Source organism: Tachysurus vachellii, chromosome 21 (genome assembly GCF_030014155.1).
Source record: "Tachysurus vachellii isolate PV-2020 chromosome 21, HZAU_Pvac_v1, whole genome shotgun sequence".
In the NCBI taxonomy this organism is placed as follows: domain Eukaryota; kingdom Metazoa; phylum Chordata; class Actinopteri; order Siluriformes; family Bagridae; genus Tachysurus; species Tachysurus vachellii.
Window position 1 is genome coordinate 18334265 of NC_083480.1, and position 17773 is coordinate 18352037.

The following is a 17773-nucleotide window of genomic DNA, read 5'->3' on the forward strand; positions in this document are numbered from 1 at the left end:
TAATACTGAAATGAGTTATAAAAACAGAATTATGTAAAAGTTCTGATTTGTATAAGTATTGGCCCCCACTGCTGTGAAACCGATGGGACTCTTGTTACGTTGGGACAAATTTCAGGAATAGCTATTATTATTATTATTATATATTATTAACACACATTTTCAATCAGCAGTGATAAAGTTTGGTTTGTCCTCCTGTACATGAGGGAAGAGTTGTGTTACAGTCTAAATCAGGGAGACGTGTCAGGTCCCTCTACATTAGAGAACGTTAGGGTACAACAAGACTTCAGACAAAAGTCAACACAGTCAGAACACGTGCATCCTTACAGTCTTTGTTTAACCAAGAGGGAGATGATGTGACCCTTAGTGACCTCACTGAGCCAGTCAATGCCCCTGAAGTGTGTGGAGCACAAAAGGGTTCAATGTAGAATAGAAGAGGTAGAAAACAGTCCGTGCCCATCTCCGGCTTTACAAGTGCAAACGGTCATTAAAGCTTTAGGACCTGAAGCATTAGAGAGACTTTCTCATAGTTTGCCATCAGCACGTTGTAATTTAGGAGAGCATAAGCAAAAAAAACTGCGTCTCTAACACGTCTCTAATGGAGCTCACTCCACTTACGTCTCAGGTGTTAACAGAATCAGAGCTTAAGTGTTATGAAGGTTCTGTGAATATTAACAGTACATACTGTTATAACCTTTATATTATGCTGTAATTAAGATTTCACACGTGTCAGCAAAGAGTCACGAGCTGTGTGTGGAAAAAGGAAGAAACCGTAAGCGAACACAAAGATCAGCTGTCGCATACAGTGGAAGAGCAAACAGTCCAGATAATGTATTAGATAATAAGGGGTCAGGAGTCAGATCATGATTTGATGGCCTTTCATCTGAATACAGAAATGCTCTGGCTTTCCTACACCTTACTTGTTCTAATCAGACATGGAGAAGTAACCTGGACAAGTCAGCGATCTGGGAGCGAGATACTGATGTTAAGATAAAAGTCATCCCTGAATAATTCCTACGCAGAGACGGGGCGAGAACAGAGAGAGGAGACGTGGAACTGTTGTGGAAAATCAGAGCATTGTAGAAAAAAGCAGCAAGATAGAAGAAGAAATTCACAGCATGACCCCTTTTTCCTTTTTGTGAGGACGTGATGGTCAAGGCGAGGCGCTGGGTTCCTAATCAGAAGGTCAGGGTTGAAGCCCACAAGCCACAAGCTGCTGAGACATCTACGTTGGGTCCCTGAGAAAGGCCCTTAACCTCACCTGCTCCAGGGCTGCCGCACTATGGCTGACCCTGAGCTCTGACCCTGCGCTCTGACCCTGAGCTCTGACCCCGTGCTCTGACCCTGCGCTCTGACCCTGCGCTCTGACCCCGTGCTCTGACCCCGCGCTCTGACCCTGTGCTCTGACCCTGAGCTCTGACCCCGTGCTCTGACCCTGTGCTCTGACCCTGCGCTCTGACCCCGTGCTCTGACCCCAGGCTCATAATAACCTGGGATATGTGAAAATTGTGGGGGAGTCGTGACCTAATGGTTAGAGTTTGACTCCTAACCTTAAAGTTGTGGGTTCGAGTCTCGGGCCGGCAATACCACGACTGAGGTGCCCTTGAGCAAGGTATGTCACGTCACTTGTCACTTCCCGCCCAGCCTGCTTATAACCCAGAGGTTGTCCATCCTCTTTCTAGTAAACCCCTAGGACAGCGAGTCAGGTGCCCACATTCAGTATCCACAACCCGGTGGTGAAGACTTTATTTATTTAGTTTTATTATTACTGACTTTAATCTTTTGTAAGAGTTATTAGAGCTCTCAAAGTGGGAATTGTGTTTTATTAAATTTTATTTCTAGTAAATTAATCATGTAGAAGTTTACGTTAGTCTTGTGGTTCCTGTCTCACATTAATATGAAGGGTAACTCAGGGTATCATCTGTCTCTGTGACACGTGTCCCATTGTTCAAGTCCCATTTGTTCATGATTCACTTCAAGGTCTGAGTCAAGAAGTAACACCAAGCGTCAGGGCTGAAGTTTCGTCTGATGATGACGTGTGTTATGCTGATAGGATGTGTGATGTATGTGAGACTGTTGTCTCCTTCCATGCGTTATTGTCACCTGAGTGGTTTGTTTCTATCTGAAGGGAACTGACCCTAAAATGTGTAGAATTACAATAAATGACAACTTTAATCAGACGAAGTCTCGCGTTCATCGTGTCTCTACAATAAAGACGAGTCTCCTGGTCTGCCGTGAGCTCACAGGGTGAGACAGTGTTCTTATTATTATTAGATTACATCGCCCTCGTGGTTAAAGCACAGACTGTCTGCATAGTGAAGGGTTTAATTACAAAAAGGGGGAAATAAATGTGAAAGCGTTTGAGGTGCGAGTGAGAGGTGCGAGTGAGAGGTGCGAGTGAGAGGTTACACTTCTGCTGCTGGAAGAGTGTAAAATGTAAAAACAAAAGACTAAAGCTGAGATCTTGGAGTCTTTGGTTATTTGAGGTACTGATAAACGTCTGGATGGAGAGAGATGAAACCACAGAAGGACAGAAGCTGCAGAACAGAACGTGTCAGACTCCTCATCATCATCTCTGACCTGTAACACACACACACACACACACACACACACACACACTTCTCTAAGAACGTAGCGGCTGTAACAGTAACACCGTCTTCCTGAGTCCAGTCCTAAAGTCTGCTCAGGTCTTTGTGTAACAATGTGGACCTTTTATTTTTCTCTGAACTGCTTCTTTAATACAAAAGTCAATAAAACTCAGTGAACTTCACCTTAAAGCACATTCAAACTTCACGTCCTCCCAGAAACCCCAAATCCAGCGTAACACAGTGACCCGGGGCAGAAGCCTCAACTCATCTGCTCTGGTTTTACCCCAACCTCGCACGGCACTGAAACACACACAGACACGCACAGACATGCACAGACACACAAACACGCACACGCGCACACAGACACGCACAGACATACAGGCACACGCGCACACACACACACACAGACACGCACAGACACACACACAGACGCACACACACAGACACGCACACACAGACAGACACGCACAGACATGCACACGCACAGACATGCACAGACACACAAACACGCACACGCGCACACAGACACGCACAGACATACAGACAGACAGACACGCACACACACAGACACGCACAGACACACACACAGACACGCACACACAGACACACACACACAGACACACACACGGACAGACACACACACGGACAGACACACACAGACGCACACACAGACACACACACAGACACACACACACACACAGACACGCACACAGACACGCACACACAGACACACACACACAGACACGCACAGACACGCGCACACAGACACACACACGGACAGACACACACACGGACAGACACACACAGACGCACACACAGACACACACACAGTTTACCTGTGTATTAGCTGCTGTGACACCGTTTCCCCCAAGGGATTAATAAAGTACTCTACTGAACTCAACACTACTGAACTTTTCTAAACTCTACACCACTGAACTCTACTGTTAAGTGTATAATGGAGTGTGTTATGTTCTCACCTCTTGGCCATCAGGCCGTAGCGGTCCACAGGAGCTCCGAGTGCCACGTTGATGCTGCGCACAGTGTTGATATTACGGAACACGAGCATCATGGGCCGAGGCAGAGCTTTCAGCACTTCCATGATGCTGTCGAAGTGCTGAGCGGCCATACTGCGCATGTACGACGTCTCCTCACGGCTCAGGATGTTCCCCAGACCCAGCTCACGCATGTTGATCGGCCGCTGAAGGAGCATCTCGCAGAACAGGAAATAGTCTGAGCCAGGTTAGAAATGATACGACATTAATGCTAATTAATGATCCAGTACAACATACGAGGGAGATGAGATCATTTCCCATTATTTATTAACACCCCACAGTGTATAATGTAGCTCCTCAGTGCCAGCAGCACTCATACAGCCCTAGACCATGTAACACTAACGAGTCACATGACACCGGGGAGAGAAAACGGCTAATTAAGCCCAGTATAGACATTTTCACTTAGGGGTGTACTTACTTATGTCAAATACTCAATCTAAATATTCAACATTTTGCTAGCTAATTAACAGTGAATGTATTACTGTTCAAGCCGACCTTTGACCCCGAGTTTGTTAGAGTATCTCTTCATGGCGTCTTCGTCTCGGAGGACGATGGAGCGCCACAGCTGGCACAGAGCGGCTCGGTCACTGTAACACACACACAACCGTACAGGAAACAGAGCCCAATACAACATGCGCATTATTTATGAGCTCCTCATGAATATTAATGAGCTTGTAGGTGGTTACCTCTTGCTGAGGCTTTCATAAAGTCCATGATCTAAGAGAACAAGTTCTGCTTTTTTATCAGGACCTCTTCTCACCAACACTGTCTCACACACACACACACACACACACACACACACACACACACACACACACAATTATTCATATAATGACCAATCAACTCTCCACTGTCGTGTATTCCTGTCATTATGGGGACATTTGTTCCACTCACACACACTCACACTCAAACACACACACTCTCGCACACTCTCATACACACACACACTCTCGCACACACACTCTCGCACACACACTCTCGCACACTCATACACACACTCACACTTATACACACTCACGAACACACTCTCACAAACACACTCTCACAAACACACACTCACAAACACACTCTCACAAACACACTCTCACAAACACACTCTCACACACACACTCTCACACACACACTCTCACACACACACTCTCACACACACACTCTCACACACACACTCTCACACACACACTCTCACACACACACTCTCACACACACACTCACACACACACTCTCACACACACACACACTCTCACAAACACACACACTCTCACAAACACACACACTCTCACAAACACACACACACTCACACAAACACACACACTCACACAAACACACACACTCACACAAACTCTCACACAAACACACACACTCTCACACAAACACACACACTCTCACTCACACACACACACTTCGTACCGTTTCCAGGATGTGGGTCTGCGTGTATAAAGCCAGTGTAAAATATCTGTTCTGCAAAAGTCCTGATGAATTTATCTGCAGTCTGAGGAGCAGAAAGAGGAATTGTGTGTAATTATTAGTTAATGATAATAAAACTGAACTGAAGTGTGTGTTACTCACGTCTTTTAAACTCAGCCCCAGTCTCTTGATCTCCTCGACGTTGTTGATTTTACAGCCGTCACAGAACTGGGCGGTGAGGACGCGCTGGTGTCAGGAGCAGAGCTCAGGATCAGTGTGTGTGTCTGTTTATTACACTTTATACTGACTTATTACAAAGTATTTGTTTTTCATTCCTGTAGAAATGATTTATACGTGTATATATTTCTAGCTCTGTATAATCACTTTATAATGTAGTGTGTGCTGAGTTCTGCTCTCTGATTGGTCAGAAGGTGTTGATTAATTCTCTGCTCTGACTGTAGATCAGGTTTATATTAACGTACTCACTCTGATACCTCATCGTTTCTATAGCAACAGCTCATACACTGAAACACACTTCTGTGTGGTTTCACAACAACACCATTTTAATTCTCTTACGAATGACCGACTCCCAGTGTAATCTCTGTACCTTACTGGTCAGGTCCCAGAACACTTTGGGTACGACGACGAATTTAAAGTGCTTGAGCTCTTCAGCACATCGCTCTGAGTTCCTGCCCTCATTCTCGAAATCCAGCTCCTGCGCCAACGTTCCCTTCAGGTCCTGAAGGAGTCACACACACACACACTAACCAGAAGGCATCTCAGAGGTACGGTGACATTAAACTGGGACCACCATGACATCATCACCTCTTATTACTAATGAGACACTGAATATTAGAACATAACTGTAATGTGTACATTAATGTTTGATCTGTTATTCACAAGCTGTGTGATAAAAATAATAGACTCTAAATTTTACGGTATAAAAGGTGACCAAACATGATGGAGCTCCTAGTTTTCCTTCTCCATCACTGTATAATGTGACTAAAGACAGGTGGTGTGTGTGGTAACCTCATACAGACCTTTAGGACCCAGCGGAAACCGAAGCTCGGGTGCATAATCTTCACTATATCCAGCAGGATCTCCAACGTCCTGATGTCTCCATCGAAACGATCCCTGAGATCGATGTACTGCACCTGCACACGACCACAAAGCCAGCGCTATGCAGCTTGTTACAGGAATCACAGTGTAACACACACCAGTGTGGGGGAAAGTTCACTAGTGACAAAGTGACAGCACACAGACATCTGCTTAATGAGTCCCAATGAACATCACAAGAGTTTATGGGGTTAAATTTGTGTCTTAGCTTCCAGTATTAAACACGCTCGCTCCTCACGTTATAAACACACATTACTCCTCACGTTATAAACACACTCTCTCCTCACGTTATAAACACACATTACTCCTCACGTTATAAACACACATTACTCCTCACGTTATAAACACACATTACTCCTCACGTTATAAACACACATTACTCCTCACGTTATAAACACACATTACTCCTCACGTTATAAACACACTCTCTCCTCACGTTATAAACACACATTACTCCTCACGTTATAAACACACATTACTCCTCACGTTATAAACACACATTACTCCTTACGTTATAAACACACTCGCTCCTCACGTTATAAACACACATTACTCCGTACGTTATAAACACACATTACTCCGTACGTTATAAACACACATTACTCCGTACGTTATAAACACACATTACTCCGTACGTTATAAACACGCATTACTCCTCACGTTATAAACACGCATTACTCCTCACGTTATAAACACGCATTACTCCTCACGTTATAAACACGCATTACTCCTCACGTTATAAACACGCATTACTCCTCACGTTATAAACACGCATTACTCCTCACGTTATAAACACGCATTACTCCTCACGTTATAAACACGCATTACTCCTCACGTTATAAACACGCATTACTCCTCACGTTATAAACACGCATTACTCCTCACGTTATAAACACGCATTACTCCTCACGTTATAAACACGCATTACTCCTCACGTTATAAACACGCATTACTCCTCACGTTATAAACACACATTACTCCTCACGTTATAAACACACATTACTCCTCACGTTATAAACACACATTACTCCTCACGTTATAAACACACATTACGCCTCACGTTATAAACACACATTACTCCTCACGTTATAAACACACTCTCTCCTCACGTTATAAACACACATTACTCCTTACGTTATAAACACACATTACTCCTCACGTTATAAACACACATTACTCCTCACGTTATAAACACACATTACTCCTCACGTTATAAACACACATTACTCCTCACGTTATAAACACACTCTCTCCTCACGTTATAAACACACATTACTCCTTACGTTATAAACACACATTACTCCTCACGTTATAAACACACATTACTCCTCACGTTATAAACACACTCTCTCCTCATGTTATAAACACACTCTCTCCTCACGTTATAAACACACTCTCTCCTCACGTTATAAACACACATTACTCCTCACGTTATAAACACACATTACTCCTCACGTTATAAACACACATTACTCCTCACGTTATAAACACACATTACTCCTCACGTTATAAACACACATTACTCCTCACGTTATAAACACACTCTCTCCTCACGTTATAAACACACTCTCTCCTCACGTTATAAACACACATTACTCCTCACGTTATAAACACACATTACTCCTCACGTTATAAACACACTCTCTCCTCACGTTATAAACACACTCTCTCCTCACGTTATAAACACACATTACTCCTCACGTTATAAACACACATTACTCCTCACGTTATAAACACACATTACTCCTCACGTTATAAACACACATTACTCCTCACGTTATAAACACACATTACTCCTCACGTTATAAACACACATTACTCCTCACGTTATAAACACACATTACTCCTCACGTTATAAACACACTCTCTCCTCACGTTATAAACACACATTACTCCTCACGTTATAAACACACATTACTCCTCACGTTATAAACACACATTACTCCTCATGTTATAAACACACTCTCTCCTCATGTTATAAACACACTCTCTCCTCACGTTATAAACACACTCTCTCCTCACGTTATAAACACACATTACTCCTCACGTTATAAACACACATTACTCCTCACGTTATAAACACACATTACTCCTCACGTTATAAACACACTCTCTCCTCACGTTATAAACACACTCTCTCCTCACGTTATAAACACACATTACTCCTCACGTTATAAACACACATTACTCCTCACGTTATAAACACACTCTCTCCTCACGTTATAAACACACATTACTCCTCACGTTATAAACACACATTACTCCTCACGTTATAAACACACATTACTCCTCACGTTATAAACACACATTACTCCTCACGTTATAAACACACATTACTCCTCACGTTATAAACACACATTACTCCTCACGTTATAAACACACTCTCTCCTCACGTTATAAACACACATTACTCCTTACGTTATAAACACACATTACTCCTTACGTTATAAACACACTCGCTCCTCACGTTATAAACACACATTACTCCTCACGTTATAAACACACATTACTCCTCACGTTATAAACACACTCTCTCCTCACGTTATAAACACACATTACTCCTTACGTTATAAACACACATTACTCCTTACGTTATAAACACACTCGCTCCTCACGTTATAAACACACATTACTCCTTACGTTATAAACACACTCGCTCCTCACGTTATAAACACACATTACTCCGTACGTTATAAACACACATTACTCCGTACGTTATAAACACACATTACTCCGTACGTTATAAACACACATTACTCCGTACGTTATAAACACACATTACTCCGTACGTTATAAACACACATTACTCCTCACGTTATAAACACACATTACTCCTTACGTTATAAACACACTCGCTCCTCACGTTATAAACACACATTACTCCTTACGTTATAAACACACTCGCTCCTCACGTTATAAACACACATTACTCCGTACGTTATAAACACACATTACTCCGTACGTTATAAACACACATTACTCCGTACGTTATAAACACACATTACTCCTCACGTTATAAACACACATTACTCCTCACGTTATAAACACACATTACTCCTCACGTTATAAACACACATTACTCCTCACGTTATAAACACACATTACTCCTCACGTTATAAACACACATTACTCCTCACGTTATAAACACACATTACTCCTCACGTTATAAACACACATTACTCCTCACGTTATAAACACACATTACTCCTCACGTTATAAACACACATTACTCCTCACGTTATAAACACACTCTCTCCTCACGTTATAAACACACATTACTCCTCACGTTATAAACACACATTACTCCTCACGTTATAAACACACATTACTCCTCATGTTATAAACACACTCTCTCCTCATGTTATAAACACACTCTCTCCTCACGTTATAAACACACTCTCTCCTCACGTTATAAACACACATTACTCCTCACGTTATAAACACACATTACTCCTCACGTTATAAACACACATTACTCCTCACGTTATAAACACACTCTCTCCTCACGTTATAAACACACTCTCTCCTCACGTTATAAACACACATTACTCCTCACGTTATAAACACACATTACTCCTCACGTTATAAACACACTCTCTCCTCACGTTATAAACACACATTACTCCTCACGTTATAAACACACATTACTCCTCACGTTATAAACACACATTACTCCTCACGTTATAAACACACATTACTCCTCACGTTATAAACACACATTACTCCTCACGTTATAAACACACATTACTCCTCACGTTATAAACACACTCTCTCCTCACGTTATAAACACACATTACTCCTTACGTTATAAACACACATTACTCCTTACGTTATAAACACACTCGCTCCTCACGTTATAAACACACATTACTCCTCACGTTATAAACACACATTACTCCTCACGTTATAAACACACTCTCTCCTCACGTTATAAACACACATTACTCCTTACGTTATAAACACACATTACTCCTTACGTTATAAACACACTCGCTCCTCACGTTATAAACACACATTACTCCTTACGTTATAAACACACTCGCTCCTCACGTTATAAACACACATTACTCCGTACGTTATAAACACACATTACTCCGTACGTTATAAACACACATTACTCCGTACGTTATAAACACACATTACTCCGTACGTTATAAACACACATTACTCCGTACGTTATAAACACACATTACTCCTCACGTTATAAACACACATTACTCCTTACGTTATAAACACACTCGCTCCTCACGTTATAAACACACATTACTCCTTACGTTATAAACACACTCGCTCCTCACGTTATAAACACACATTACTCCGTACGTTATAAACACACATTACTCCGTACGTTATAAACACACATTACTCCGTACGTTATAAACACACATTACTCCTCACGTTATAAACACACATTACTCCTCACGTTATAAACACACATTACTCCTCACGTTATAAACACACATTACTCCTCACGTTATAAACACACATTACTCCTCACGTTATAAACACACATTACTCCTCACGTTATAAACACACATTACTCCTCACGTTATAAACACACATTACTCCTCACGTTATAAACACACATTACTCCTCACGTTATAAACACACATTACTCCTCACGTTATAAACACACATTACTCCTCACGTTATAAACACACATTACTCCTCACGTTATAAACACACATTACTCCTCACGTTATAAACACACATTACTCCTCACGTTATAAACACACATTACTCCTCACGTTATAAACACACATTACTCCTCACGTTATAAACACACATTACTCCTCACGTTATAAACACACATTACTCCTCACGTTATAAACACACATTACTCCTCACGTTATAAACACACATTACTCCTCACGTTATAAACACACATTACTCCTCACGTTATAAACACACATTACTCCTCACGTTATAAACACACATTACTCCTCACGTTATAAACACACATTACTCCTCACGTTATAAACACACATTACTCCTCACGTTATAAACACACATTACTCCTCACGTTATAAACACACATTACTCCTCACGTTATAAACACACATTACTCCTCACGTTATAAACACACATTACTCCTCACGTTATAAACACACATTACTCCTCACGTTATAAACACACATTACTCCTCACGTTATAAACACACATTACTCCTCACGTTATAAACACACATTACTCCTCACGTTATAAACACACATTACTCCTCACGTTATAAACACACATTACTCCTCACGTTATAAACACACATTACTCCTCACGTTATAAACACACTCTCTCCTCACGTTATAAACACACATTACTCCTCACGTTATAAACACACATTACTCCTCACGTTATAAACACACTCTCTCCTCACGTTATAAACACACTCTCTCCTCACGTTATAAACACACATTACTCCTCACGTTATAAACACACATTACTCCTCACGTTATAAACACACATTACTCCTCACGTTATAAACACACATTACTCCTCACGTTATAAACACACATTACTCCTCACGTTATAAACACACATTACTCCTCACGTTATAAACACACATTACTCCTCACGTTATAAACACACTCTCTCCTCACGTTATAAACACACATTACTCCTCACGTTATAAACACACATTACTCCTCACGTTATAAACACACATTACTCCTCATGTTATAAACACACTCTCTCCTCATGTTATAAACACACTCTCTCCTCACGTTATAAACACACTCTCTCCTCACGTTATAAACACACATTACTCCTCACGTTATAAACACACATTACTCCTCACGTTATAAACACACATTACTCCTCACGTTATAAACACACTCTCTCCTCACGTTATAAACACACTCTCTCCTCACGTTATAAACACACATTACTCCTCACGTTATAAACACACATTACTCCTCACGTTATAAACACACTCTCTCCTCACGTTATAAACACACTCTCTCCTCACGTTATAAACACACATTACTCCTCACGTTATAAACACACATTACTCCTCACGTTATAAACACACATTACTCCTCACGTTATAAACACACATTACTCCTCACGTTATAAACACACATTACTCCTCACGTTATAAACACACATTACTCCTCACGTTATAAACACACATTACTCCTCACGTTATAAACACACTCTCTCCTCACGTTATAAACACACATTACTCCTTACGTTATAAACACACATTACTCCTTACGTTATAAACACACTCGCTCCTCACGTTATAAACACACATTACTCCTTACGTTATAAACACACTCGCTCCTCACGTTATAAACACACATTACTCCGTACGTTATAAACACACATTACTCCGTACGTTATAAACACACATTACTCCGTACGTTATAAACACACATTACTCCGTACGTTATAAACACACATTACTCCTCACGTTATAAACACACATTACTCCTCACGTTATAAACACACATTACTCCTCACGTTATAAACACACATTACTCCTCACGTTATAAACACACATTACTCCTCACGTTATAAACACACATTACTCCTCACGTTATAAACACACATTACTCCTCACGTTATAAACACACATTACTCCTCACGTTATAAACACACATTACTCCTCACGTTATAAACACACTCTCTCCTCACGTTATAAACACACATTACTCCTTACGTTATAAACACACATTACTCCTTACGTTATAAACACACTCGCTCCTCACGTTATAAACACACATTACTCCTTACGTTATAAACACACTCGCTCCTCACGTTATAAACACACATTACTCCGTACGTTATAAACACACATTACTCCGTACGTTATAAACACACATTACTCCGTACGTTATAAACACACATTACTCCGTACGTTATAAACACACATTACTCCTCACGTTATAAACACACATTACTCCTCACGTTATAAACACACATTACTCCTCACGTTATAAACACACATTACTCCTCACGTTATAAACACACATTACTCCTCACGTTATAAACACACATTACTCCTCACGTTATAAACACACATTACTCCTCACGTTATAAACACACTCTCTCCTCACGTTATAAACACACATTACTCCTCACGTTATAAACACACATTACTCCTCACGTTATAAACACACATTACTCCTTACGTTATAAACACACTCGCTCCTCACGTTATAAACACACATTACTCCTCACGTTATAAACACACATTACTCCTCACGTTATAAACACACTCTCTCCTCACGTTATAAACACACATTACTCCTCACGTTATAAACACACATTACTCCTCACGTTATAAACACACATTACTCCTTACGTTATAAACACACTCGCTCCTCACGTTATAAACACACATTACTCCTCACGTTATAAACACACATTACTCCTCACGTTATAAACACACTCTCTCCTCACGTTATAAACACACATTACTCCTCACGTTATAAACACACATTACTCCTCACGTTATAAACACACATTACTCCTTACGTTATAAACACACTCGCTCCTCACGTTATAAACACACATTACTCCTCACGTTATAAACACACATTACTCCTCACGTTATAAACACACTCTCTCCTCACGTTATAAACACACTCTCTCCTCACGTTATAAACACACATTACTCCTCACGTTATAAACACACATTACTCCTCACGTTATAAACACACATTACTCCTCACGTTATAAACACACATTACTCCTCACGTTATAAACACACATTACTCCTCACGTTATAAACACACATTACTCCTCACGTTATAAACACACATTACTCCTCACGTTATAAACACACATTACTCCTCACGTTATAAACACACTCTCTCCTCACGTTATAAACACACATTACTCCTCACGTTATAAACACACATTACTCCTCACGTTATAAACACACATTACTCCTCACGTTATAAACACACATTACTCCTCACGTTATAAACACACATTACTCCTCACGTTATAAACACACATTACTCCTCACGTTATAAACACACATTACTCCTCACGTTATAAACACACATTACTCCTCACGTTATAAACACACTCTCTCCTCACGTTATAAACACACATTACTCCTTACGTTATAAACACACATTACTCCTCACGTTATAAACACACATTACTCCTCATGTTATAAACACACTCTCTCCTCATGTTATAAACACACTCTCTCCTCACGTTATAAACACACTCTCTCCTCACGTTATAAACACACATTACTCCTCACGTTATAAACACACATTACTCCTCACGTTATAAACACACATTACTCCTCACGTTATAAACACACATTACTCCTCACGTTATAAACACACATTACTCCTCACGTTATAAACACACTCTCTCCTCACGTTATAAACACACTCTCTCCTCACGTTATAAACACACATTACTCCTCACGTTATAAACACACATTACTCCTCACGTTATAAACACACTCTCTCCTCACGTTATAAACACACTCTCTCCTCACGTTATAAACACACATTACTCCTCACGTTATAAACACACATTACTCCTCACGTTATAAACACACATTACTCCTCACGTTATAAACACACATTACTCCTCACGTTATAAACACACATTACTCCTCACGTTATAAACACACATTACTCCTCACGTTATAAACACACATTACTCCTCACGTTATAAACACACATTACTCCTCACGTTATAAACACACTCTCTCCTCACGTTATAAACACACATTACTCCTTACGTTATAAACACACATTACTCCTCACGTTATAAACACACATTACTCCTCACGTTATAAACACACATTACTCCTCATGTTATAAACACACTCTCTCCTCACGTTATAAACACACTCTCTCCTCACGTTATAAACACACTCTCTCCTCACGTTATAAACACACATTACTCCTCACGTTATAAACACACATTACTCCTCACGTTATAAACACACATTACTCCTCACGTTATAAACACACTCTCTCCTCACGTTATAAACACACATTACTCCTTACGTTATAAACACACATTACTCCTCACGTTATAAACACACATTACTCCTCACGTTATAAACACACATTACTCCTCATGTTATAAACACACTCTCTCCTCATGTTATAAACACACTCTCTCCTCACGTTATAAACACACTCTCTCCTCACGTTATAAACACACATTACTCCTCACGTTATAAACACACATTACTCCTCACGTTATAAACACACATTACTCCTCACGTTATAAACACACTCTCTCCTCACGTTATAAACACACTCTCTCCTCACGTTATAAACACACATTACTCCTCACGTTATAAACACACATTACTCCTCACGTTATAAACACACATTACTCCTCACGTTATAAACACACTCTCTCCTCATGTTATAAACACACTCTCTCCTCACGTTATAAACACACTCTCTCCTCACGTTATAAACACACATTACTCCTCACGTTATAAACACACATTACTCCTCACGTTATAAACACACATTACTCCTCACGTTATAAACACACTCTCTCCTCACGTTATAAACACACTCTCTCCTCACGTTATAAACACACATTACTCCTCACGTTATAAACACACATTACTCCTCACGTTATAAACACACTCTCTCCTCACGTTATAAACACACTCTCTCCTCACGTTATAAACACACATTACTCCTCACGTTATAAACACACATTACTCCTCACGTTATAAACACACATTACTCCTCACGTTATAAACACACATTACTCCTCACGTTATAAACACACATTACTCCTCACGTTATAAACACACTCTCTCCTCACGTTATAAACACACATTACTCCTTACGTTATAAACACACATTACTCCTTACGTTATAAACACACTCGCTCCTCACGTTATAAACACACATTACTCCTTACGTTATAAACACACTCGCTCCTCACGTTATAAACACACATTACTCCGTACGTTATAAACACACATTACTCCGTACGTTATAAACACACATTACTCCGTACGTTATAAACACACATTACTCCGTACGTTATAAACACACATTACTCCTCACGTTATAAACACACATTACTCCTTACGTTATAAACACACTCGCTCCTCACGTTATAAACACACATTACTCCTTACGTTATAAACACACTCGCTCCTCACGTTATAAACACACATTACTCCGTACGTTATAAACACACATTACTCCGTACGTTATAAACACACATTACTCCGTACGTTATAAACACACATTACTCCGTACGTTATAAACACACATTACTCCGTACGTTATAAACACACATTACTCCTCACGTTATAAACACACATTACTCCTCACGTTATAAACACACATTACTCCTCACGTTATAAACACACATTACTCCTCACGTTATAAACACACATTACTCCTCACGTTATAAACACACATTACTCCTCACGTTATAAACACACATTACTCCTCACGTTATAAACACACATTACTCCTCACGTTATAAACACACATTACTCCTCACGTTATAAACACACATTACTCCTCACGTTATAAACACACATTACTCCTCACGTTATAAACACACATTACTCCTCACGTTATAAACACACATTACTCCTCACGTTATAAACACACATTACTCCTCACGTTATAAACACACATTACTCCTCACGTTATAAACACACATTACTCCTCACGTTATAAACACACATTACTCCTCACGTTATAAACACACTCTCTCCTCACGTTATAAACACACATTACTCCTCACGTTATAAACACACATTACTCCTCACGTTATAAACACACATTACTCCTCACGTTATAAACACACTCTCTCCTCACGTTATAAACACACATTACTCCTCACGTTATAAACACACATTACTCCTCACGTTATAAACACACATTACTCCTCACGTTATAAACACACATTACTCCTCATGTTATAAACACACATTACTCCTCACGTTATAAACACACATTACTCCTTACGTTATAAACACACATTACTCCTCACGTTATAAACACACATTACTCCTCACGTTATAAACACACATTACTCCTCACGTTATAAACACACATTACTCCTCACGTTATAAACACACTCGCTCCTTATGTTATAAACACACATTACTCCTCACGTTATAAACACACATTACTCCTCACGTTATAAACACACTCACTCCTTACGCCATGGAAATGTTTGTTTATTATCACTGCAGACACACACACGCTAACACACACACTAACACACACAAACACACACAGTAACACACACACAGTAACACACACAGTAACACACACACACTAACATACACACTAACACACACACACTAACATACACACTAACACACACACACTAACAAACACACACACACTAACAAACACACACACTAACAAACACACACACACTAACAAACACACACACACACTCACACACACACACACTAACACCCACACACTAACACACACACACACTAACACACACACACACACACACTAACACACACACACACACACTAACACACACACACACTAACACACACACACTAACACACACACACACACTAACACACACACACACTAACACACACACACACAAACACACACACAAACACACACACACACAAACACACACACACACAAACACACACACACACACACACAA

At 40.2% G+C, this 17773-nt stretch overlaps 1 protein-coding gene across 1 annotated transcript in view; it reads right to left on the bottom strand.

Annotated features, from left to right (window-relative positions):
- The window catches only part of adck5 (aarF domain containing kinase 5), a 23829-nt gene that overhangs the window by 707 nt on the left and 5349 nt on the right, over positions 1 to 17773 (bottom strand). Inside the window, exons 7-15 of the mRNA XM_060897139.1 lie at positions 6082 to 6195; positions 5649 to 5780; positions 5204 to 5287; positions 5045 to 5126; positions 4324 to 4402; positions 4133 to 4224; positions 3563 to 3815; positions 2769 to 2885; positions 1 to 2577 (exon numbers count right to left, since the gene is read on the bottom strand). The exon at positions 1 to 2577 is cut by the window's left edge and continues 707 nt beyond it. Coding sequence (XP_060753122.1) covers positions 2475 to 2577; positions 2769 to 2885; positions 3563 to 3815; positions 4133 to 4224; positions 4324 to 4402; positions 5045 to 5126; positions 5204 to 5287; positions 5649 to 5780; positions 6082 to 6195 — 1056 coding nt within the window. The 3' untranslated portion in view covers positions 1 to 2474. The remainder of the gene's footprint in view (positions 2578 to 2768; positions 2886 to 3562; positions 3816 to 4132; positions 4225 to 4323; positions 4403 to 5044; positions 5127 to 5203; positions 5288 to 5648; positions 5781 to 6081; positions 6196 to 17773) is intronic.